The sequence below is a fragment of the Trichoplusia ni genome, chromosome 9 (assembly GCF_003590095.1).
Source record: "Trichoplusia ni isolate ovarian cell line Hi5 chromosome 9, tn1, whole genome shotgun sequence".
Classification (NCBI taxonomy): domain Eukaryota; kingdom Metazoa; phylum Arthropoda; class Insecta; order Lepidoptera; family Noctuidae; genus Trichoplusia; species Trichoplusia ni.
In genome coordinates, this window is record NC_039486.1 from 7,069,908 (window position 1) to 7,094,657 (window position 24,750).

The following is a 24,750-nucleotide window of genomic DNA, read 5'->3' on the forward strand; positions in this document are numbered from 1 at the left end:
GGTATATGCTCACCCTTTTTTATTTTACAAAACGCCCGCCAACATAAAGCCTATTTAACATGTTTTTGCGGCAAGTCGTCGAAACCGCCATATTGTGCTCATCAATGCCGTAGTAAAATGACAAACAAGTCGTTAAATTCTCTATGGACATAAATCAGAGGTCGTTTTGTAATTTTTCGGTATTAAGTAGGAGGGGATTTTATATTTATGTGCAATATTTCTATGCAATTTCAACAAATATTTGCTATAAATAAATGAAAGCTATCGCTGTAGGCTCAGGTGTAATTTTAAAACTTGTTTCTTGATCATAGGAAAGCTATTAAGATATAGGTAGGCCAGATACTTGTCATGAAAGTAAATACATAAACATTTTATTTACACTCCTTATATCGTATGTTATACGTGTATAGACTGCTTTAATTGCGATAAAAAAATAGTAGGAACAATTTAATGTACTTAATAAAAAAATTTGTAGATATTTGGAAAAAAAATCATTATATTTAGCAACAGTATACAAAGCTGAGATTAAGCACTTAACCAGTTTAGGATGTCAGTCACTAGGTTGCCTACTCGGACTCCGTCCCAAAGACCGTACCAGCCACAATGTCCGGCGCTTTTTCAGCTCTGTACCAAAAGAAACCCGTTCCATTGTTTTTAAAAATTATCTTTGGTTACGTGTGCTCGGCTCGGCCCGGATACGTGTCTCCGCCGAGGTACATAAGAGCGGTGTTCGCGGGCCATCCTGCACTGGACTCATCAAGTCGGCCGGCCCCGCTAATTAGTAAAAACAATTCGCTGGGTACATTCGTTCCCTCGACCGCCCGCCAATTCCGCGTAACCCGCTAGAGAGCTGCTAATTTCATCCCGGTACAGTTTTTTCGCGTCGCGCATCATATTCGGCATTTGCCCGCTCGATCCGCCATCGAAATTAAGGCTCGAACAATGTCTGACAAAGCAGCCGTCCGCAAAACATCCCCGAGCCGGATTCCGCGACCACTACTTGTTTTTTCGCTCCACGATCCGCGAATGAGGGAGCTTGTCATAGCTGGGAAGCTTTGGTGTCCTATTATATGGAAAATCTGAATGCCGCCGTCATTCGTAAAATGTTACCGTCGTACTTCATGTAATGCATTGTGTTAGAGCTCAGATTTTCTTGTTCTTTACTTATGACGTTGTTTGTTGCTGCCGTGAATACATTGTAAGTCTTTTTAATTTGGCATTAAGAAGGACTCTCGCCTCATTACATTTTTACAGCCCGATACTAGATGTCTACAGATCTGCGGAACGTAGTAGTTTTAAAACATAGTAACAATATTATTTAACTTGTAATTTTATTGAACCGGTTTAATATTGTAATTAAAATCAATAATGCATTAATCATTAATTACAATTTCAGACACAACACTACATTCTGGTAGCGCAGGCGCAGGACAGCGGTCACCCATCTCTGTCTGGCACTGTTACAGTCTACGTCAACGTGATTGACCTCAACGACAATGCTCCCATATTTGACCCCATGAGCTTCTCAAACGAGATCCTGGAGGATGTTCCTGTTGGCTCTTCAGTAGTCACTATAAGTGCTACTGATTTAGATTCAGGTAACAAATATTTTAAATAATAACTTCGTTAAATTTAATTCATCAATCGGTAAATTAATCAATATATTTTTGTTTGTTTGCACCATAAGGATTTCGGAAGGTAAAAAATTAATAATAACGAAACAGTATCGAATAATTAAAACACAATTGATTGATATCATTAACTTTATATTACAGGATTGAACGGCAAAGTGACATACAGCATCAGCTCAGGAGATGAGGGCCAAGACTTCACAATAGCGGAGAACGGAACGATTTACACCGCGAAACTACTCGACAGAGAAACCTTGCCGATATACAACCTCGTTGTAACCGCTAAAGATATGGCTAAGCCGCCAGAACCTCAACTTTCATCAACTGTACAGGTAAGTCTACAAAGTAAATTCGAATAAGATTTCATATCGTCCTAGTATGTGTAGTAACTACATGTTTTACAAGATCGTAAATGTTTTTATGATAGAATGATAGACCGGTAAAACAGTCAAAGTCTGCACTTCTTCTAAAAAGGAAGGGATAAAAAATATTTTGTATTGATGTATCTTTAGAAATACCGAAATAAAATATTTTATTCAAAATCAAAAATCTTGTCCAATATTTATAAGTAATTGGAACAAAAAAGCGAATATTATTCTAGAAGTTAAATTTAGTGTGTCCTAGCAATTAACGGTCGAACAACTTACATTGTGTTTATAAAGGACCCAGTATATTTACATTTAATTCACACGATGGTGTCACTTTTAGAGGGCTTTTACCAAATGTTTCATATAGATATTAAATACAAGGTGGGTTTTGTACCGTTCTAGTGATTATTCCAATTTCTTACTAAGTGTAAATACCTATTTTCACATTTCAAAGTGTTTTGTGTATGAAAAGATACAGCTTTAACTAATTAAGTGAACTTTAAAGGTTATATCCCACACCCTTATAAAAAACATGTTCATAACGAGCTATTGTTGAGTGCGTCTATTGTTGAATTTCACAATATGCCTCTGATGAGAGCAGACGGAAGCATAGGACGCGGTTTGCTTTATTATTTTACTTACCTGCATTAACTTTCTTAGAAATTCTGAGATGTTGGCTTTGTAACAAATATGAAAACATAATAAAATTCAATTGACGCGACATCCGATCAAACGTCTCCCATTGATACGGATAAGCATCTCATTCGAGAGATTTTAACTCCACTTAAGTATAAGATTTTTTATATTTGTATGCATCGTTTTCACACACTTTTATAGCACGTTTTTATTGTTATAGGTTACCATACAGCTAAAGGATGTCAATGACATGGCACCTGAGTTTGTTACACCCAATATAACCACAGTTTCCGAAAATATTCCATTGAATACAGTTGTTATGACGATAAAAGCTGTCGACAAAGATGAGGGAAGAAACGGATATGTTGAATACTTTATGACGCCGGATCCTGATATCAACGGTTACTTCTCTTTGGGTAATGTTGACGGTATATTGCGAGCTACGGGAAAATTGGACAGAGAACTTAAAGCAAGCTTTACAATCACCGTCACAGCTAAAGATAGAGGTGACCCACCAAACGTAACCAAATCGAAAATAAGAATAAATATTTTGGACGAGAATGATAACAGTCCAGTATTCGATCCGAAGCAATACAGCGCCTCAGTCCCAGAAAATGCTAGTATTGGAGCCAGTGTACTTCAAGTGAGTGTTCTGAAATCTCTTCAATACATGAATGTATTTAAACATACTTATACATTTTTTTTACCTTTAGTATTTTATTCCTAAACTACGTTTGGTTGCTTCATTTGCAGGTCTCGGCAACTGATATAGACGAAGGTGCAAATGGACGAGTCAGATATTCAATCGCTTCCGGTGACGAAAATAGAGACTTCAGTATAAGCGAAGATACCGGTATAGTTAGAGTAGCTAAAAACCTTAATTTTGAACGAAAATCTCGTTACATGCTAACGATTAGAGCAGAAGATTGCGCAAAAGACGATGTCAGATTCGATACGGCTGAATTATCTATATCAATTCAAGATATAAACGATAACCCGCCCACTTTCCTAGACTCACCGTACTTAGCGTACGTAATGGAAAATGTTATTCCTCCAAATGGCGGGTACATAATAACAATTCATGCTTACGACGCTGATTCACCACCATTTAATAATCAAGTTCGCTATTTCATAAAGGAAGGCGATGCAGATCTCTTCAAAATAAATGCTTCGTCAGGGCAAATTTCCTTGTTGAGAACATTAGATCGTGAAGCACAGGATGAATACACTCTAGCCCTTGTAGCAATGGATACTGGTAAGTTAACTTATCTAACTATAAAACTTAATAATACCAGATACCTAAAACTAATGGTACTTAAACTAAACGGTGCTCTAAATGTGTATGCTGATTCTAACTGTACCATCGTACACATTTAAAGCGCCACGTTAAGCACCTTTAGATAAAATAATAACACCTTGTTTCATTTAAGTGATTATTGCACCATATTTAATTTTATTCTGATAAACTCGATACATATTTCGATACTGATAGTAAAAAATTGCGTCAGTAATTAAATTTTATTAATTTAATTTCAGGTTCACCACCACTTACCGGATCAGGAACAGTCAAAATAGTAGTTCAAGATGTCAATGACAACAGCCCAGACTTTGAAAGACAAAGCTATAGGACTAATGTGAAAGAAAATTTACCTTCTGGAACTGTGATATTGACTCCAAAAGCTACTGATAAAGATGTTGGAAACAACGCCAAGATTAGATACAGTCTCCTTGGTGACAAGTCAGAGAGATTTCAAATAGATTCGGCGACAGGTATTATATCTACAAATGCCACTTTAGACAGGGAAGACTGGGATATTTACTACCTTATTATTATGGCCCAAGATTCATCAACAACTGACCCAAGAACGGCTACTGCAAACCTTACAATAATAGTGGAAGATGAAAATGATAATACACCAACGTTTGCTCACCCCGTTTACGAAGCGCATATTTCTGACAGAACCGTGAAAGGTGATTTTGTGTTTGGAGTCAAAGCAAGTGATAATGACATTGGGCTAAACAAAAAGATTACCTACGATTTAAAGGGAGAGCACCAAAACTTATTCACAATTAATAGAGAAACTGGAGTAATTAAAGCTAATGATAACCTTATGAAATATAAAGATAAAAACGGAGCAACATTCAATCTCTTAATAATTGCAACAGACAGTGGGGCAATTCCAAGACAGAGTACTGCGGAGCTAATTTTAATACCAAAATCAGTGAAAAACTTCCCAAAGTTTACAGTTACAAATAAACTTACATTCACTTTTTCTGAAGATACACCTGAGGGAGTTTTGGTTACTAGGTTATCAGCTACATCTCCGAAAAAAGGTCCAACTGGTTTACTCCAATATGGTATCGCAGGAGGAAACGTCGGAGACGCTCTGAGAGTAGAACCAATGAGTGGAGAAGTGTTTATCACTGGCAAAGGCCTCGACTATGAAACAATGCCTTTGTATGAAGTCTGGTTCGAAGTCAGAGATTCAGATAATCCACCATTGAAGTCATTCATCGAAATTGAAATAAAAGTTACTGATGCTAATGACAATCCTCCGGTGATCGAAAACGCTTTATACAATGCGACAGTTTTAGAAGAAGAATATCCACCTCAATTGGTTATTAAGATTGACGCCCACGACGATGATTCAAATGAAAATGGCAGAATATCGTTCAAATTAGTCAATGATTATGATGAGACATTTAGAATCGATGCAGAAACCGGAGAAATTAATACCAACATAGCGTTAGACAGGGAATCAATTCCATTTTATGAACTGATTGTAGAAGCTGTAGATCATGGAGTACCACAATTGGTAGGAACATCAACTGTGATAGTTACAGTTTTAGACAAAAATGATAATCCACCAAGATTTACACGACTTTTTAGTGTCAATGTAACAGAAAATGCAGAAATCGGATCATTTGTGATACGAGTCACAAGTTCTGATTTAGATTCTGGGCCCAATGCGAATGCCACTTACAATTTTGTTGAAAACCCAGGAGAGAAGTTTATAATAGACCCAATAAGTGGAAATGTTACAGTAGCCCGACCTCTTGACAGAGAATTACAGGACGAATACATTTTGAAAGTTGCAGCAACAGACGGAGCTTGGCGTTCAGAGACTCCTTTGACTATCACCATACAAGATCAAAATGACAATGCACCAGAATTTGAATATTCATACTATAGTTTCAATTTCCCGGAACTGCAAAAGAAAAACAGTTTTGTTGGACAAGTTATTGCTACGGATAGAGACAAACAAGGCCCAAATTCTATCATATCGTATTCTCTGCAACAGCCATCAGACTTATTCTCCATTGATCCTGCCACTGGAGAGATTCTTAGTAAATTCAAGATGAATTACAAAAGAACATCTGTCAACTCATCTCCAGAAAATACATATTCAGTTATTGTAGTTGCTACAGATAATGGAAAACCGCCAATGTCTTCAGAATGCTTAGTGACGATCAATGTCGTTGATGCTAACAATAACGCACCGAAGTTCAAGACACATGAAAAGTTTGTACCGGTACCAAAAGACGCAACCTCGGGTGAACGAATAATAAAACTAACTGCAGAAGACAATATGGACTTCGGTATCAATGCTGAAGTTGAATATTATGTATCTGGCGGAAATGGAACTGCGTATCTTACAATTGACAAGAGCAGTGGTTGGATAGTTGTTAGTAAACAGTTCTACTACTTAGGGCAGTACTACGAACTCAAAATAAAAGCTGTTGATCGCGGCGTACCACCACAATCTGATGAGACTACCGTCATATTTGTGGTGACTGGAGAAAACATCTACAGCCCTAAGTTTACAGCCCTGAGTTATCAAGTAATTGTTCCGGAAAACGAACCTATTGGCTCTCCCATCCTAACTGTTAAAGCAAGTGACGAAGATGAAGGGCCTAATGGGATTGTGAGGTATTCTATTTCATCAGGAAACGCTGGCAAAGAATTTCAAATTCACCCCATATCAGGCACAATTAGTATTTTACGGCCGCTTGATTTTGATACCATCCAAGAATATAGGCTAAATATAACTGCAAAAGATCTTGGTTTCAAGTCGAAAGAGACTATTGCCACTCTGACCATAATTTTGACCGATATCAACGATAACGCGCCGCAGTTTAACCAAACAGAATATGTGGCAAATTTACCTGAAAATTCTCCTGTAAACAGTTTTATATACAGAGTTACTGCAGTTGATATTGATTCACCAAAGAACGCCATCATTAAATATTTCATCAATAACGACATGGCTTCGTTATTTCACATCGATGTCAATACTGGGGAAATATTTTCCAAAGAAGTGTTTGATTATGAGGAGAAAAGATTGTACACATTGGAAATAAGAGCTGAAAACCCTGATTCTATAATGCGAAACACAACGAAAGTAATAGTTCACATAACAGGTGTAAATGAATACTACCCCAAGTTCAAGCAACCTGTATTTCACTTTGATGTATCTGAATCTGCTGAAGTTGGTGCGAACGTTGGAGTCATTCAGGCTACTGATCAAGACAGTGGTGATGATGGAATTATTTACTATTTGTTTGTCGGTTCCAGCAACGATAAGGGATTTAGTATTAATTCACAAACAGGTGTAATTCGTGTTGCGCGATACTTGGACAGAGAAACACAAAACAGAGTGGTCCTAACGGTACTCGCTAAAAATTTTGGTGGTATCCATGGTAATGATACTGATGAAGCACAAGTCATAATTTCAATTCAGGATGGCAATGACCCACCTGAATTCCTCCGCCATTTCTATGAAGCAACTATTTCTGAAGGAGCCAGTATTGGACAAGAAGTAATACAAGTCAAAGCAGTCGATAAAGACGTCCGTCCACAAAATAACCAGTTTAGTTTCTCAATCATTGGAGGTAACACTAACCAAGATTTCAAAATTGACCCTCAAACCGGAGAAATTGAAGTCGCACGCCATTTGGACAGAGAAACTTTGTCAATGTATTCATTGATTGTTGGCGCCATTGACACTGGAGTTCCACCACAGACTGGTACAGCAACGGTCAAGATCACGTTATCAGACATCAATGACAATGGCCCTATATTTGACGTGTCCAGCTTTGAAGGGTCTGTCTATGAGAATGAACCGCCTAATACAAGCATCACGACCCTTTCGGCTAAAGACCCAGATTTGCCACCCAACGGAGCTCCATTTTCATATGCTATTGTCGGAGGACCGCATGAGAGCTATGTGAAGGTTCACAAACACACAGGCGTGCTTTTGACAACTAAAAAGATAGACAGGGAGTTAACGCCCAAGTTAGAAATTGTTATACAAATAGAAGATAGTGGTACACCTGTAATGAAATCCAATTACACAATATTCATTAAAGTGTTGGACAGAAATGACAATCCTCCAACTCCAAGATCTGCTCATGTTATTGTGTATGCCTTTAACAACAAAGTTCCTCGTGGTAAAATTGCCGACGTTAAACCAAACGACCCGGATATTACTGGAGACTACAAATGCAAGATCATTAAGGAATCTACCTCCGAAAACACTATATCACTTCTCAATATCAGATCAGGATGCAACCTTTACACGAACGCTGTCAAACCTGGTCAAGGATATTCCTTTTCCGTGTCAGGAAATGACGGCGTCCATCGAGATGTCATATCTTCCATTAGTGTAGAATACTTTTCTTTTGACAATACTACCGTCGAGCAATCTGTAACTTTGAGAATATTGAACATGACTGCATCAGACTTCCTTACTCATTACTATCGCAGTTTATTGGAAACATTAAAAGAAAGTCTCAAAAGCACAGAAAGTATTTACATGTACAGCATCAATGAAGTAGATGGACATTTGGATTTGACGATTGCAACAAAAGGCAATCACACTACTTGGAAAAGAGAAACCACGGAAAAGTATTTGAAAGCAAAAGAACTACAAATAACAAAGCTATTGAAGAGTCAAATAATAGTAGCGTACTTTCCATGCGCCTCTCAACAGTGCCAAAATGATGGCCTTTGTACGGATTCAATAAGAGTTTTAGATGATACGAAAATAATTGAAAGTCCGTCTCTGATTTTATCATCACCCTTAGTAAAGCACGAATACATTTGCCACTGTATGGATGGATTTATTGGAAACAACTGTGAAAAGCGCCAAGATCCTTGCTCACCAAATCCATGTCGTTTTGGAGGTCAATGTAGAAAACAAGGGCACGATTTCACTTGCACATGCCCAGCTCGCCGAGATGGCAAAACATGTGAGTTGGAAAGAGATGACGTTTGCAGTAGTAACCCATGCAAAAATGGAGGTTCTTGCAAAGAGAGTGCTGACAGAAATTCATTCTTCTGCTTATGTCGTCCTGGATATCGCGGTAATCATTGTGAAGCTTTAGTTGACTCGTGCCGACCTAACCCTTGTATGCACGGAGGAATATGTATAAGCTTAAAACCTGGTTACAAATGCAGCTGCTCGAATGGTCGCTATGGTACGCACTGCGAAAGTACAACTTTTGGATTCGGCGAACTGTCTTACATGCAATTCCCATCACTCGATGCGTCAACAAACGACATTACTATAATATTCGCTACTACAAAGCCAGATGCTCTCTTGCTTTACAACTATGGCGCACAGACAGGAGGAAGGTCAGATTTTATTGCAATAGAATTGCTTGGAGGAAAACCTGTGTTTTCATTTGGTGGCGCCAGAACATCAATAACTTCAGTTGCCATAATGAATACTAATAAAAACTTAGCTGATGGCAGTTGGTATAAACTCACCGCTACCAGAAACGGTCGAGTGATTTCTCTAAGTGTGGCAGCTTGTACTGAACATGGAGACGTCTGTACAGAATGTGATCCTGGCGATGATTCATGCTACGATGACGACACAGGACAAGCGGGGTATGTATATAAGACAATTAATATCTTTCAAGATGATATCACTTTTATAATTTCAGAGTTTTACTATCCAGTCTTATTTAAATTAAGTTTCCATTTCCATGAAATAAAAAGAGTAATATTACCTTATATTAACAGTATTTATTTTATTTTTTTCAGTACTTTGAACTTCAACAATGAACCATTGCTCATCGGCGGCCTTCACAAAGCAGATCCAGTTCTTGAGCGACCGGGTCAAATACATTCTGATGACTTCGTTGGATGCATGCACAGTATCACCATCAATGGACGCCTGCTTAACCTTACAAACCCGCTGAAGGCTCGAAGTGTTGAACCGAAATGCGAACGCTCAGAAAAGGGAGCCTGCTTCAAGAAAGATGTTTGTGGTACAGGACAATGTTTGGATAGGTGGAGAGCCAATTTATGCAAGTGTAAAGGTAATTTAATTTCACCCGACTGTGGCCTTTCACTTCAATCTATTTCAGTAGCTGAGAATGGATTTGTTACTTACACAATCTCAGAGAAACACCGGAGGATGCAATTACTTGAAACATTTTATGGAGGCAATACTAACTGGTCCAAGAAAAATGGAAAATCCTCCGGCAAAGTCATTCCTAAAGTCAATAGCCCAGCAAAAAGTTTGTCTCTATTTTTTAGAACTCATAGAAAAGATGGTGTTCTATTTTACTCAGCAACCGACAAATATTACACTTTGATAGAACTGCTGGAAGGAAAAGTAAGTTACACCTCGAAACAGAACACAGTTGTAAACATGACTCAATCTGAACAAAACGATGTTTCTGACGGTAACTGGCACAATGTCACCTTAGTGTCAGTCGGTAGAAGTATACGCTTATTGGTGGATAACAAAAATGTAGGCGAAGAGCTCGACGCTGCTGGCGTTCATGACTTTTTAGACCCCTACTTGACTATAATATCAATAGGTGGTGTTAAAAATGAATGGATTTCTACAGCAAGTCAGAACAAGTTCGAAGGCTGCTTAGCGAATTTCTCTATTAACAATGAGATTCAACCATTCAGTGGAAACGGAAGCATATTCAAAGAAACCATTCATAGAGGCAAAATATTAAACGGTTGCCACAGTGCTTTTGGTGTTGGAGCAGCCCAGAATCATCCTTTACGCATTGGAATAACACTTGTGATAGTATTTTTCGTAATCTTGTTGGTAGCGATATCAGTCTCTATAATCTTTTACCGACTTCGAAAACAGAAAAAAGAAAAGGGTAATGGATCAGCAAGTAAAAGCAATATTGTGCATTCAAAGCAAAACGGCGGTCCCGCTATGTTAAACGCGCCAAACTTGATTGCTGGTACAAATGATAGTATAATGAACCGAAACCTTCATAATAATGACACTAGTCTTAACAGTTACATGTCAGATAACGCCGATATCACCAGAAATGTTGGACACATTGTCGGACCAGAATTATTATCAAAGAAATATAAAGATCGCGAAATAATGAACATAGATCCTCCAAGACCTCAACGACCAGATATTATCGAACGAGAGGTTGTTGGTAAGAGTCCGGCCCTCAGAGAAGATCATCACCCACCTCCACCACCATCTACAAATACATCTCACCACACCCACGATCACCCAAGTGGTATGGACCTCAATTCAGAAGTACCAGAACATTACGATCTTGAAAATGCAAGTTCCATCGCACCCTCAGATATAGATATTGTCTACCATTACAAAGGATTTCGGGAAGCAGCTGGCATTCGAAAATACAAGGCTACACCACCACCGATAGCTGGCTACCACCATAAGCATCAAACACCTCAACACCGCCACTCTCCACATCATCCGAGTGGTTATCCATCTCGAGTACCGCAGGCGGCGCAACCTCCTCCGCAACCGAGACAACATCAAACAACACCGTTAGCACGGTTATCTCCAAGTAGTGAACTGAGCCAGCAACCGAGAATATTAACGCTGCACGATATATCCGGCAAACCATTGCAGAGTGCATTGCTAGCTACAACATCGAGTTCAGGTGGAGTTGGTAAAGACGCACTTCATAGTAACAGCGAACGAAGTTTGAACAGCCCCGTCATGTCACAGTTAAGTGGGCAAAGTTCTTCTGCAGGGAGGAAAACACCTAGCGCGCCTCCTCAGGTTCCACAAGTAGTGTCTGTCGGTTCTGGAGCGGTGGGCCTGACTGCAGAGGAAATTGAAAGAATGAATGCCAGACAAAGAACATCGAGTTTGGTTTCAACATTAGACGCAGTGTCCAGTTCAAGCGAGGCACCTCGAGGAGGAGGGGTCGGCCACCACATTTCACATAGACATCATTCACCACCAGACGATAATAGAAGCTCAACAGGTTCCGATGATGAAAGTGGAAATGATAGCTTTACTTGTTCTGAAATAGAGTATGATAATAATAGTATAAACGCAGATAAGTTAGAAGATGTAAGAAGACAGAATGTAAGTAGTGGAAGTAACCCTAAGAAACCGATATTGCCACCACCGTATGAAAGTTTTGACTCATCATTCCGTGGTTCTCTCAGTACTCTAGTCGCATCTGATGATGACTTAGCCCCGCATGTTAGTTCAGCGCTGTATCGGCAAGCGAATGGTTCCCCTGCGTCTGCGGCTCTCGGCTGGGGACCAGCAGCTCTCGATTTGTTCAACTGGGGCCCAAACTTCGAGAGCATGATAGATGTATTCAAAGATATAGCTGAATTACCTGACTCTGTTAATGGAAGAATGTCTTCCTCGTTAAGACTGCAGAATGGCACACCCAAGCCGTCAGAAGAATACGTTTAATGTAAGAATTTTTAGCGTAAGATTGTAAATAGCACTATATTTGTTTAAGATTTTGTAAAAAGATTGTTGTGATCTTGTATCAAGGTCTCTATATTTTCTTGCCATATATTGTTTATATGTTTTCATAATTGATGTGAATGTGATGGTTATTGTGTATGTAATGTCAAGGCATAAGTACTTTCACGCACTTTTACCTTAAAGGCGTGAGAGCCAGTTTTACGCTACTCAAAAAACGATGTGTAAATTCAGGTGACTACAGTCAGTCGGTGTTTGTCACTTGTTTTAAGCAACATGCGGGTTCTATGCCTTTAAGTATAGTTCTGTTTATTGTCACTTGAAGCTAGTAATATATCAAATAAAAGAAGGTCGAAGTTATCCCAGACTCAGATATTAAATTTTTCATCCGCATTGCGATTCTACCCATGTGTTTTGTATATTACTGCTTCAAAATATAAAACCTCATTGTACATAGTTTGTAAATATAATTATATCCGAAAACAATCTGTGTATAAATGTAACAGTGAATTATGTTAGTTCAAATTTTAACTCAAAAATTAAAAGGCTCTGATTGTCTGGGTATAGTAAATAGTGTATTGTGCTCAACCGTCGTGTAAATAATATGAATACGCTTATTTAATGGAATCAAATAAATCCATGTGATAATGTTTGTGAACACATAATTCTACGTTGTCAGTTTTCGTTGAGACGGAAATATAATACAGTCAGAGCTTTCTTTCCTGTTATTGATTTTATCGCCATATTATTTAGTAAAGTGCCAAATGACTTTAAATAATTTTAAATAACTGACTGATTTCATAAATAAAATATAAATTAAAATTCTTTGATTTTATTTGTTTACTTCACCCACCCTATCTTTACTATGGTAACGGTATATAGCAGAGGGTTCGAGACCCGAGCTTTGTAGTCTATTTAATAAAATATATTATAAGAATACGTTTTACGATGAAGTGTGTGAATAGTACTTTACAACTAGAATTTTAAATCTGGTTACCCTTAACATCAGGGTATTAGACAAAAAATATCTAATTAGTCACAGACGTTTATTGTCAAGTAAAACTTGTAGAAGTTGTGTCACTTGTCCGTAAATAGTGCTGATAACTGAAGTCACATGAGATTTCAATTTATTTTTTCATAGTAATTTTGTAGTTATCTAATAAGAGTTACATAATAGTTAGACATATACCCAATTGGTAAGTTTCAATCACTGCGGTCCATCACAACCTTTCAATACTACGTACCTATTACTTGTTGCACTTGTGAAAGCAAGACGACGAGAAAATGTATCGAGTGCCGACTCTCTTTGATGACTACAAAAGAAACGTAGGTACTTTAATTTTATTTTGTGGAAAAAAGATTAAAATTGAAAAAATGAAGCGACTCTCCGGAAATTAAATTAAATTTAAATTAAATTTATTTTTTTTTTTTTTTTAAATTAAATTTATTTATTGTGTAACTAGGACTAGATTACATGACAGAAAACGTTTCGTTTCGTACATCTTAACAGGTCTCTTGACCTCCAGTCATGACCATAATTTCTTATGTAAACTATTCAGCATTTTGTGTTTTTTTACCACTAGAGTAAGAAACACAAAAACATAAGCAAGTTTCCTGCATGAAGACGTCCACAAATTTAGAGCAAGCATTTGTGGATCATACAAATGCTTTTCCTCTGCGGGGATCGATACCGCGACACGGACCATATAACACTCAGCTACTAGAGTCGACAAAAAAAATGAAATGAATTCTTTTTATAATAACGCGAAATAAATATCGTAGGAAAATTCATTTTCAAGCAGAAATGAGCACCTACCTACCTATCTAAACACAATAAGAATTGACCCTGCGTTACAAGGTGTTACTAGGCGACAACAGGAAAAAATAACCTGATAATTTATTTACCTACACCAATTAAATCTCCTTCAAAATTACTGATAATACACGGTAGTTTGTCTATCCATATACATTATAAACAAAATGAAACTAGAAACAAGAATGCCCTTAATTCATTATCACTTTTCAACTGTAATAAAAAAGAAAAACAGTAACACACACAAAACGAAGATAAGATGATAATGCACGCACTTGTTCCCTTACGACAATTTCAATGTCATTTACATAATAATTTGGAACAAGAATACTACGGAGGAGCCTTTACACCTATATTTTTAATTGAATTACGGTCCTTAAAAAAAAAAATATTTGATTCCGTATTAACCGTATATATACTCTGTCCTGAGAGGCTGTAAAATTGATCTTAAACTGACAAGTAGCACGTTGCTGTACAAAGTCGTCCTATTTTGTTCAGATGATCGGTTTCTCAGTGCTGAATTTGACAGCTACACCAGACTACGATTCGTAGAGTTTGTTACACAAGATAATGTTACAGAGCATATATGAATAAAACACTTAGTGGAGTTTTTTGTAAGGTGAGTCTGAACAATACGGTTTGTATGTTTGTTGTTATTACACCGAAACGGCTTGACAAATATTGGTGAAATTTGGTATGGAGTTAACTGATACACAGACGTTATTTGATTATATAACTATTTAAACGGATAACACCGCGGGGCAATGCTGGTTATTTTATATAATCTAAGCTCCAAATTGAATGAAATTCATACCTGTCGTTCAAATTTTCATATCACCGATAACGGCCTGAAATACTTAGGTATGCATTCTAGAGTGTATTAAATTCTTAACCTTCAACTCAATTTGTTCATATGTAATCGATTAAGTAATATTTCAGTGATTTTAAATAGGGGAATACAATTTATTTTCGTTTAAGCAAAATTGAACGTGCTTCATCTACACATCGTACATTTAGTGCTTGGATCAAGTTTCAAGAACTTTGTGAGTGTCTAAGTTTGACACATTTCACAAAACATTTTTTTTTGTTGTGATTGTAACATTAGTTATTATATTTATCCAAATAACAACAATACAAAAGTGTTTTCTGTTACAATAACCCTGATTAGTTATGGCTTGTTCTTATAAAATAAGAGGGTCGGAAAAGGTAGCCGCACACTTGGAGCATGATGAAAACGTATGGCTATGGTATGGTTCAGGTTTAGTCAATAATTCCTACACTACTGACTCCTTTCCTTAAAGGGATGGGTGTCCATGATGATTTCCATCAAACCTAGTACATCTACGTTTATCGAGGCTCACTGGAGGCTTCATGTGTTGCAGCATTGAAACATGCTTAGGTTTGGATTTTTCTTGTACGTGACACTAGGACTATGTATCTTACAAAAATACAAACAACTGTAATAAATGGAGTAGGTTAATTGAAGTAAAAATCCCAAACTTCCGAGTCAACATACTGGCTTTGTAAAGTTTTCTGTCTGTCTTTCTGTTTTTAGAGAGAAGTTAAGCCTGTAATACTAGCCTGTAAATGTCCCACTACTAGGCACATGCCTCTTCCCAAATTGGGGAATGGGTTTAAGCATTGATCACACTTAAGAATTGCGATTTCAGTCTCCAATATTTGAATCAGTTCATACAAAAAGTATACTATTTGATCGTGAATTAAAATTAATGTGTGCGACTTTGAAACATGCTGTCAGTAATATAAAAAAATAAAAATAAAAATCTTTCAAAAAATTGCATGTCAAATATATTTGTGTTAAATAAACATAATTAACATTAATATTCGTATTATATACAGGCGTAGGTAGTATATAGCAAAATCAAATCTTTCGAGTTGGACCTATGCTTTCTCTGGCCGATAATAAAATAATGTCTCTATGAAAAAACATTTAAATTCGATTGTTAAACTCGAGTAAATAAAACGGATATTTTAATTCAATGATAAGGTCTTACATTGTTTAAAACCGCACAGTCTGCCGCGGCAGGCGCATATGAGTTCACATAGGGAGTTCCTATAGTTTTCGCTGTTTCATCAGCTGTAGATATTCGGTTACAAGTGAATTTTTTTGGGCTTGTAGACACACGGTTCAGTCAAACCCACCAAGCTCGTCTTATAGTTTTACACCGTTTGAATTATTGTGACAATGTTTCTCATTGTTTTTATTATTAACTTCATATATATAGGTAAGTATTTTTATAAAATAACTTTTTTTATTTACTATAGAAAATTGATTTTGTTTATTTAGCTGTATTAGTGATTCGTTTTTACATGAAAGGATATAAAGGAGCTTGAATTAAAAAAAAAAACAGCTACTAAGGAATACACAGATTGCAGATAATCGAAGGATTTATCGAAATTAATTAGCAATAGAATTCTGTATATATTATTTTAAATCAATATATGTATATGGAGAATATAAATTGATTTAAAATAATCTTTGTAAATTGTTCTTAAAGACCAATTAATTAAATCATGCAGTTGTTATTTTTAATGTTATTCAGAAAATTTACTGGCCTGTTTTTCTATTAGGGGTTCTGATTACTATAACGGAGGTCATGGGTTCGATTCCCACCTAGGACAAATGTTTGTGTAATGAGCATGGTCCTTTATTTTGTGACTGGGTGTAATTGATCTATAAATTTATGTTTATCTAGTACTCATAATACAAACTCTGCTTAGTTTGAGACCTGATGGCATTGTGTGAAAGTTGTAGAATATTATATCAATCACCCATGTACATTGTAGAGTCAGAAACATAAGTGTGTTAACAAAGTCCGATTTACGTATTGCCATTTTTGCTCATTGACGACTAGGACTTGGTGTTCAGATTTTTTTACTATGGCAGCGGCCATTCTTCTGAGTTACCTGATATCACATAACAATTTATTAGAAATAAATAGTGGTTTAAAAAATAAGAGAATTGTGTAAACTTTTTCTGCTGACCGTACCATTTCTGGGGAATTGTCAGTGCAATTGTTTTCGGTAGTAATAATCATTTGATTTTCCGATTTACCTGTTCTTAAAGGGTTCTTATTAAAGTATTAGCTTCCTACGCTTGTTTTTACACCAATTGTCAGTATTGCCTTAGAAAGAGTTTATGGAAAAGTCACACAGTCACGGTAAACTGTTTAGGGATATAACATTCCACCTCGATTTACGAGTCTGTTCGTTAAATTGCTGAAGGATTGCAATGCATTGATATACACTGATACAAAACCGCGGTTGACTTAGCAAGGCTGGCTTAGGTTTAGTCAGTAAGAAAAGACGAGAAATGATCAGACAATGAAAAAATCAGATTCTCAAAAATGCCTTCAATGTTTGGCGATCTTATAATATTGGTAGTAAGCAAGTTTCTGTAGGTTTTCCTAAAACCAAGTAGCTTTTTGAAGTACCTTCAACAGTAACTGAATGCATTCCGTTTATACGTCTTGCTAATTGACAACGTTCATTGAGTTTTAATAGCGACTGCTCTCTAAATAAAACCTTCATTTCATCAATTACAATTGTATCAAGGTAGTCATTTGTTTTTCATTATCGTTGTTTTTCATTCAAGGCGATGCAAAATTTATCGGTAGTTACGCACCCAAATTAGTGATAAAGAATTCTAAAGGCAGTTTAATTACATTATTTTCGATTTAAATACCTTAAAATAAACACTAAAAATTTAATGTGGATAATCACACAATAAAATAACTGTAAATAAAAGTTACGAAACAATTATCAGTGCAACCAATAAAATTAACTGGTCAATTAAACAGTAACATTTTATCTTATTTACATGCCAACTTAACTACTTATTGGATTGAATGGCGTTAAAAATTACATTCATAACAATTCTAAAAAATAATCTTTTAATGGGAATATACTCTACGTCTTCAAGCACGATGCAACAGAAGCCGGTGTTAATTTGGATCATACATATCTATTTATATTTTGGAGAGAAAGCTGTCTTTGCTTAATTACACTATATTCACCTGAGTTTCTCCCAGCCGCACCCTAACTACTGCGATAATAATGATCCTTTTAATCCCATTTTAACTGGCGTTTAGTGCATCAACGCGTTGAATAGTAAAATAGTTTATACTTCTCAATTAATTTTTTTACGTGAGTTGATCCGAGAGGGAAGAAATTTTCAATGGCAAAATGTGTACGGTTTTATGAAGGAGAGATGTTTCTTGCACTAATTTTCGGCTCTATAAAAATGTCATTTTTAAATAAAACAAAAGTTAACCTTATTTTCTTTCAATATCAATAAAATAGTAACCTGTAATGGGTATAGTAAAATTTTACTAAGATTTTTTCATCGGTTTGGAACATATAAATTACAAATAAAGATAAGACAAGATTTATATTTCATAAATCTTTAGTTCTAATCAAATATCCCTAGATTCCGTTGAAATGTCTACTGTTTTACCTATTTTTTTAGTTGTTATTAGATTACATTGGTTGTGAACGTTAGAAAATCAGTCGCTTCATGTCAAACAGCGATTAAATCCAGTACCATTAAGAATCAACCTCGGCATAGCACTTAGAAAAGAAAACAGTTAAACAGAATGATGTCTATGTATTTTTTAATAAGTTTCTTTTTTATTTTATAGGTATCCGTTCGACGGAAGCCGACACTGAATGCTTAGCTCCGCCAATGGAGTGTCCCAACGTAAACGTTACATTTTGGCTTTACACCAAGTATGTTAACTATGTTTTTAAAATTTGAGTATCATTTTATATATCAGAAATATTTATATATCTTATTTCATATATCATGATTAAATCAGAATATTCCAAGGTGTCCCACACATAAAATGTTTTTTTTTATCATATTTTTTAGGGTTGACTTTTTTTACTAGATCATATTACGTTCTAGGGAAAATGAAGACAATCCGTATCAAGTATTTGCTTTGAACTCAACATCCATTGAGGAGGCGCCATGGGTGAAAGGAGCGCCTGTTAAAATACTAATACACGGCTATACCGGATACAGGGATTTCTCTCCTAATACTGAAATCAGACCAGGTAATAAAACAATTATAAGTTATTATAACCTTTGTTATTATAACGTTCCAAAGAACGTTAAAAAAAGTGTTTTAAATAAATCACACAACTTTATCCTATAAAAACCCAACGTAAGTAAATATTCCAAGTTAAAATTTAACTTTTTATGACAGTTTATTAATTGCCAAATATTTTTTGATTCTGCGGGTATATTAAGCCATTTGTTTAAGCAAATTTGTCCAGTTTCTGTTTTTAGAGAAAAGCATACGGGTAAACATACCCTTTCAAAAGAAAAATCTTAATGGTATCTTAATAAGTGCAATTAAACAAAGTAACGTTGTATTTAACGACTTGTTGATCCAGTTGTAATATACGCCAAAACACTGTCGTTGTTTTAATTATCTGTGTTATCTAAAGGAGTTACCTTAAGGTACTATACTGGTATTTGGAGTTGTAAAACTAGTTTATTATTCTCCTTGAAATGTTTTTAATTTGGATAAGATTTTAAACATGCCGAGAACGTGCATCTAAAGATCTTATATAGATTGCCCGACTTACACAAAAAAACCGAGCAGTTCTTTGACTACAGAGTAATCCAAAATATGATTGAGTACGCCCTCCATATAACTTGGAGTCCTTTTTTATTAATTTTACCTTGGTTTTTTATTTCTTTTTTCAGCCTACTTGAAATGCTGCAACTACAACATCATATCTATAGATTACAACCCAATAGCACGGGAGCCATGCTACATAGAGGCTGCTCGCAACACCGAACTCGTCGGCAAATGTACTGCCCAGCTGATCGACCAACTAGTCCAGAAACATGACTTCAACCTGTCACAGTTCCACGTCATTGGCTTCAGTCTTGGAGGGCAGGCAGCTGGATTTATAGGAGATTATCTTACGTCTGGACTTTTAGATAGAATTACTGGTATAAATGACATTTCAATTAAAGATTTTAAATTTTGGTACACCTAAGTAAAGTTTATAAAGTTAGGTCTGTATCATGAGTACAAAAAGTAAATAACCAAAATATTCCACACAAATCCGGTTGTTGTGGAGCAACTTCAATGAGCTACGCAATTGCTATGTGCAATTATGGCAAATTTTACCTTTTCTTCTACTAAAACTATCGCAATTCTGGGACAGTGGTATTACCGATAAATGCATATATGGATAATTGTGGTCACCAGGCCCAAGGGTTACAGTGAATGTCATAAACAGTATTCTTTATTCAACATTACAAAAATTGAGTGAGCGCCTGACATACCATTTATTTTTTAAATATGTTACTGATTGCTTCTACACGGATAGAAACAGAATAATTTTCCCAAAGTTAGTAGTAGGACACTGTAGGACAGACTTAAGAAATATACCTTTTCTGAGCACACAGTATTACAATTTTTATAAAAAATGACCATTTTCATTTTTTCATAAAGGTCTAGACCCAGCGCTACCTTTGTTTGTTACCACCGACCCTAAGAAGAAAATTGACAAATCCGATGCTAAGTTTGTGGATGTGCTGCATACTAACGCTCTGGAGAAGGGCAAGTTGGAATCCAGCGGTACTGTCGACTTTTACGCCAATGGCGGCATCACACAGCCAGGCTGTAGAACAACTAGAGAAGACAGTAAGAATCATAATACCTATTTGCATTATGAACTACTTTTTCATACATTTTAAACTTCAAAATTTTTTCATTTTATACCTTTGAGATGCCTTTAGGATTGAGCAATTTGTAAGGGATGACCAATATGTAAGGGAAAGATGTCGGTCAATTTTAACATCCTTACTTTAGAATAACTCTGAGCAAAGAGTCTCTCATCGTGTTATCTCTGCCATGAACATGAACTAAGCATTATGCTGTTCTCAAATTAGGCCGTTAACCATTAAATCGGCAAAAAAATCTCCTCTTCTGCTAGTTACAAAACGTCATTGATCGGTGAATAAATCATAGTTATAGTCTTTGAACATTCAATTATACGATACATCTTTTTTTTTCTTAATAAAATTTTGCCTTCCAGCTAAATCAGGTTGCAGCCACGGCAGAGCTCCCCAGTACTATGCAGAGTCCATAAACACTGAGGTCGGGTTCTACGCCGCCAAGTGTTACTCCTGGATCACTTACATGATCGGCTGGTGTGAGCTGTTTAACTCCGCTGATGATGTACTGTTTGGGGAACATGTGCCACTTGAGTAAGTATACTAAAGTGTAGTATATTGAAAAACGAATAGGGTTGAAATAGATTAGGTAAGCTAAACCTGTAATAAGACTTCTCTCTTCTCTGTAAAACTTTAATCTTCGACAGACATAGATGGGTTAAAGAAGAAATCAGATAGGTTTACCTTCATCATGTCAGCCCATAGCAGTCCACTGCTGGACGTAGGCCTCTCCATAATTTCTCCAGCGCGACCGGTTCGTTGCCACCTGCATCCAACGGAACCCAGCGGTTTTAACCAGGTCGTCGGTCCATCTGGCAGGTGGCCGTCCCACACTGCGCTTGGTGGTACGTGGTCTCCACTCCAGAACTTTTCTGCCCCATCGGCCGTCCGATCTTCGCGCTATGTGGCCCGCCCATTGCCACTTCAGCTTGCTAATCCTACTCTAAGTATATAAAAAAGTTCGTAAGTGAAATACTACATATTACTTGAAATATAAAAGAAGGCATAGAGATTGCCAAAATGGTTTATAACATTTTATATTAACCATTTTGGCCACCACCTTTTATAAGTCGGGCTTCCTTCTCGAATCTTCGGCTTAAAACTCTATTTTTATTATGATATTTTTAGGTTAGGCTAAATTCCTTGTATTTACTTTATAAATATTTTTTAACTTGTTTAGGCTAGGAATATCCTATTATTTAATATTATTCAAGCTTATTTCATCTTCGGAAAGAGCGATATGATTCAAATAGGGTTGTGTAGGCCACCTAGCAACAGCGAATGATACAATGTTATGCATAACCATGCACCTTTTAAAAGCGGGAGACGTCGTATGACGGTTCAGAAAAGAGGTGTCCCCTTAACCCAGAAGTGAATGAACCCTGGTGGTTCCAGAAATAATGAGCATATTGCACTAGTAACCAAATTTCATGTGACTTAAGTTATAGGTATGCTCATGATAAAAATACTAAGTGCATTTTCATTAATGCTCATTATACTGTCTTAAAAAGAGGTGCAGAAGTTAAAAGTCGATATTTGATTTATTAATTCAAGGTAAAATAAACGTTATGAATGAATGAACTCGTTTCATTCATGAAAACCATATGACTAATGAATAAATATCTAGTATTTTACCAATATATCTTTTAATTATTTACCATGAACATTTGTGTAAATTCACTCAGTTGTGAATATTAATACTTAATTAAACCAATGTTGTTTGTTGCATAGATGACTCCGTTTCATGTCATTTGTTTTTTAGACTCACTTATTAAGCATTTTTGATAAAACGATGTCTTGTCTTGTAGATATCTTCCAAAATACTAGGCACGTTTTTTTTACATTTTAAAAGATGTGTTTTTAATTCGGTCGGCTTTTTTCCCTCGGCATTTCTTTCTTTAAATTTATATCACATTTAACGTTAATTACAGATAGATATGAGACACGTTGGTTATAAAATCCCCTAAAAGGCGCTTATTAGATTTTACTACTGGCATTTAATTAAAAGGTCAGCATACAAGCCACTGAGCTGGCTGAAAATACGTATAAAATGACCTTATTATTCTTAAATATAATTTGAAACTAAACACATCCGATAAACTTATTTTAATTTCTTGTTTTTGTTTTCAGCGCTAAAGGTTTATACTTCTTCAGAACCAATAGCGAGGCGCCGTATGCTCGGGGGACTAACAACAAGGATCGCAGAAAAAGAAGTTTACCTTCCTTCGTAGGACAATAAATAATTAAAATATCATTGAGTTTTTTTTCATTCGTAGCAGATAACGACGTAAACTAGTTCACCCTTGAACTTGATTAAGTCTGGGGTAAGTCGGGCACACGCTTCTTCTTTTTTTCCCTCTACCTCTGTAGATTAATCTTGATTATAGATACACACCAGCTGACCCAGCGAACCTTACTTTGGCAAATAAATTATTTCTAGAACAGTTTTGCCGTAAAAAACAAACATACAAACATAACATGTATTTTTTTATGAAAACCATTCAAGCCGTTTCGGAGAAGTATAACACTTAACGATATGATTCTATATACTAAATATTTTTAATACTACTTGTACAAAACACTCAAAGAGTGTTGCCCAAAAATAAAAAAATCATTTTATTAGTAAAATTTTACACGCGAAAGTTGTGTGTAGTAGGGATGTTTGCCCTCTCTCATGCAAAATCCACTAAACGGATTTGGACAAAACTTAGTACACAGATAGTTTATAACCAACAACTAACTGTATGTCATAAAGTAGTCTGACTCTTTGTGTACCGGAGCCACGGTAACCGTTTAGGACCATTCCTCTCGCCCGGAAAGTATCGGCGTGCCTTACGTATAAACACCACTAAACCTTTAAAATTAAATATAACTTCATACATAGGAATTTTCCCAGAAATATTTCACCAAAGCGAAGGTTAATTACAAGCGATTGATCTACTTATTTTTTTTCGAGAACTCCTTGTCAATTTATTACAAGTACGTATGAAGGTACTTACGAGGTAACGCCAATGTTGCTAGTTCCGTGTTCCGTACTATATGAATCTTGATAACCTTACGTTACTCAATTCTTTATATAATTTAACATCAAAATTCATTTTCACCGTAATCGTTAGCCGGTATCAGCGTATTGCTTAACAGCTTGATATGAATCCGTTAACTTTATGGATAATGGTTTTCCTTATAATGAGAGGTTTAAGATATTTTTTAGTGTTCAAAAGCGTGTTATTAACTGATGCTTTTCTAAAATATCCAGGGAATATATTGTTAAATATAAATATGTAGGTGTTGCACGCGGCTCCGCCCGCTATACATCGATGACGAAAATAATCCCGCGACAACATACATCGGGATAATATGTATCTCTATCCTGTGTGTAAACCAGGTTATAAAATATTTATGTACCAAGTTTCGTCCAAATACTTTAACGGTTTTTGCGTGTAAGAGTAACGATCAAGTTTTAAGTTAGAATGTATCCTTCCTTCAAAATAAAATAACAGCCATATCGTCCTATAGAATTATTGATACCATTGCATATCGCAATGCCCGAAAACGGAGGCAGCTCATAAAAAACACAACTTACATACATATTATTAGATCCTTTCAGGATGTTATCAAAACGATAGCATATACTTAACTATTAGCAAATTCGCCTCCGGACAAATCAATTGCTGATAATGACGGGTCAGAGAAGCGGACACTCGCGGGCTTTCCCCACATCCTCGTGGCTACCGAAGTGTTGCCACACCGCAGCATTCATGTTGCATCCATGGCCTTATTCAACTGCCATCCGTGAATTGGGCAACACCAGTTTGTCTTGCGATACGACTTTTAATAGTTTTATTCCATAAAGCTGATTGAAGGTATTCAGGTATGTTGTAAT

At 36.2% G+C, this 24,750-nt stretch overlaps 2 protein-coding genes across 2 annotated transcripts in view; both read left to right on the forward strand.

The window, feature by feature from the left end:
• LOC113497620 (cadherin-related tumor suppressor) overlaps window positions 1-13,163 on the forward strand; it is a 107,602-nt gene extending 94,439 nt beyond the window's left edge. The window contains exons 4-9 of the mRNA XM_026877216.1: window positions 1,397-1,598; window positions 1,776-1,963; window positions 2,856-3,278; window positions 3,389-3,890; window positions 4,172-9,530; window positions 9,687-13,163. Coding sequence (XP_026733017.1) covers window positions 1,397-1,598; window positions 1,776-1,963; window positions 2,856-3,278; window positions 3,389-3,890; window positions 4,172-9,530; window positions 9,687-12,321 — 9,309 coding nt within the window. The 3' untranslated portion in view covers window positions 12,322-13,163. The remainder of the gene's footprint in view (window positions 1-1,396; window positions 1,599-1,775; window positions 1,964-2,855; window positions 3,279-3,388; window positions 3,891-4,171; window positions 9,531-9,686) is intronic.
• Window positions 13,164-15,944: 2,781 nt separating this feature from the next.
• LOC113497714 (pancreatic lipase-related protein 3-like) lies at window positions 15,945-23,319 on the forward strand. The gene is made up of 7 exons (XM_026877401.1): window positions 15,945-16,395; window positions 18,811-18,898; window positions 19,077-19,225; window positions 19,884-20,135; window positions 20,644-20,835; window positions 21,230-21,401; window positions 22,998-23,319. The coding sequence occupies exons 1-7, from the start codon at window positions 16,356-16,358 to the stop codon at window positions 23,104-23,106; spliced, it is 1,002 nt and encodes a 333-aa protein (XP_026733202.1). The 5' UTR covers window positions 15,945-16,355; the 3' UTR covers window positions 23,107-23,319.
• Window positions 23,320-24,750: the final 1,431 nt, after the last annotated feature.

Excerpts from the sequence above, each read along its gene's own strand:
- LOC113497714 (XM_026877401.1), top strand. The coding sequence starts at position 16,356 with ATGTTTCTCATTGTTTTTATTATTAACTTCATATATATAG. Across the intron at positions 20,136-20,643 it reads ACTTTTAGATAGAATTACTG|GTCTAGACCCAGCGCTACCT; the intron begins GTATAAATGACA and ends TTTTTCATAAAG. Across the intron at positions 21,402-22,997 it reads GGGGAACATGTGCCACTTGA|CGCTAAAGGTTTATACTTCT; the intron begins GTAAGTATACTA and ends TTTTGTTTTCAG.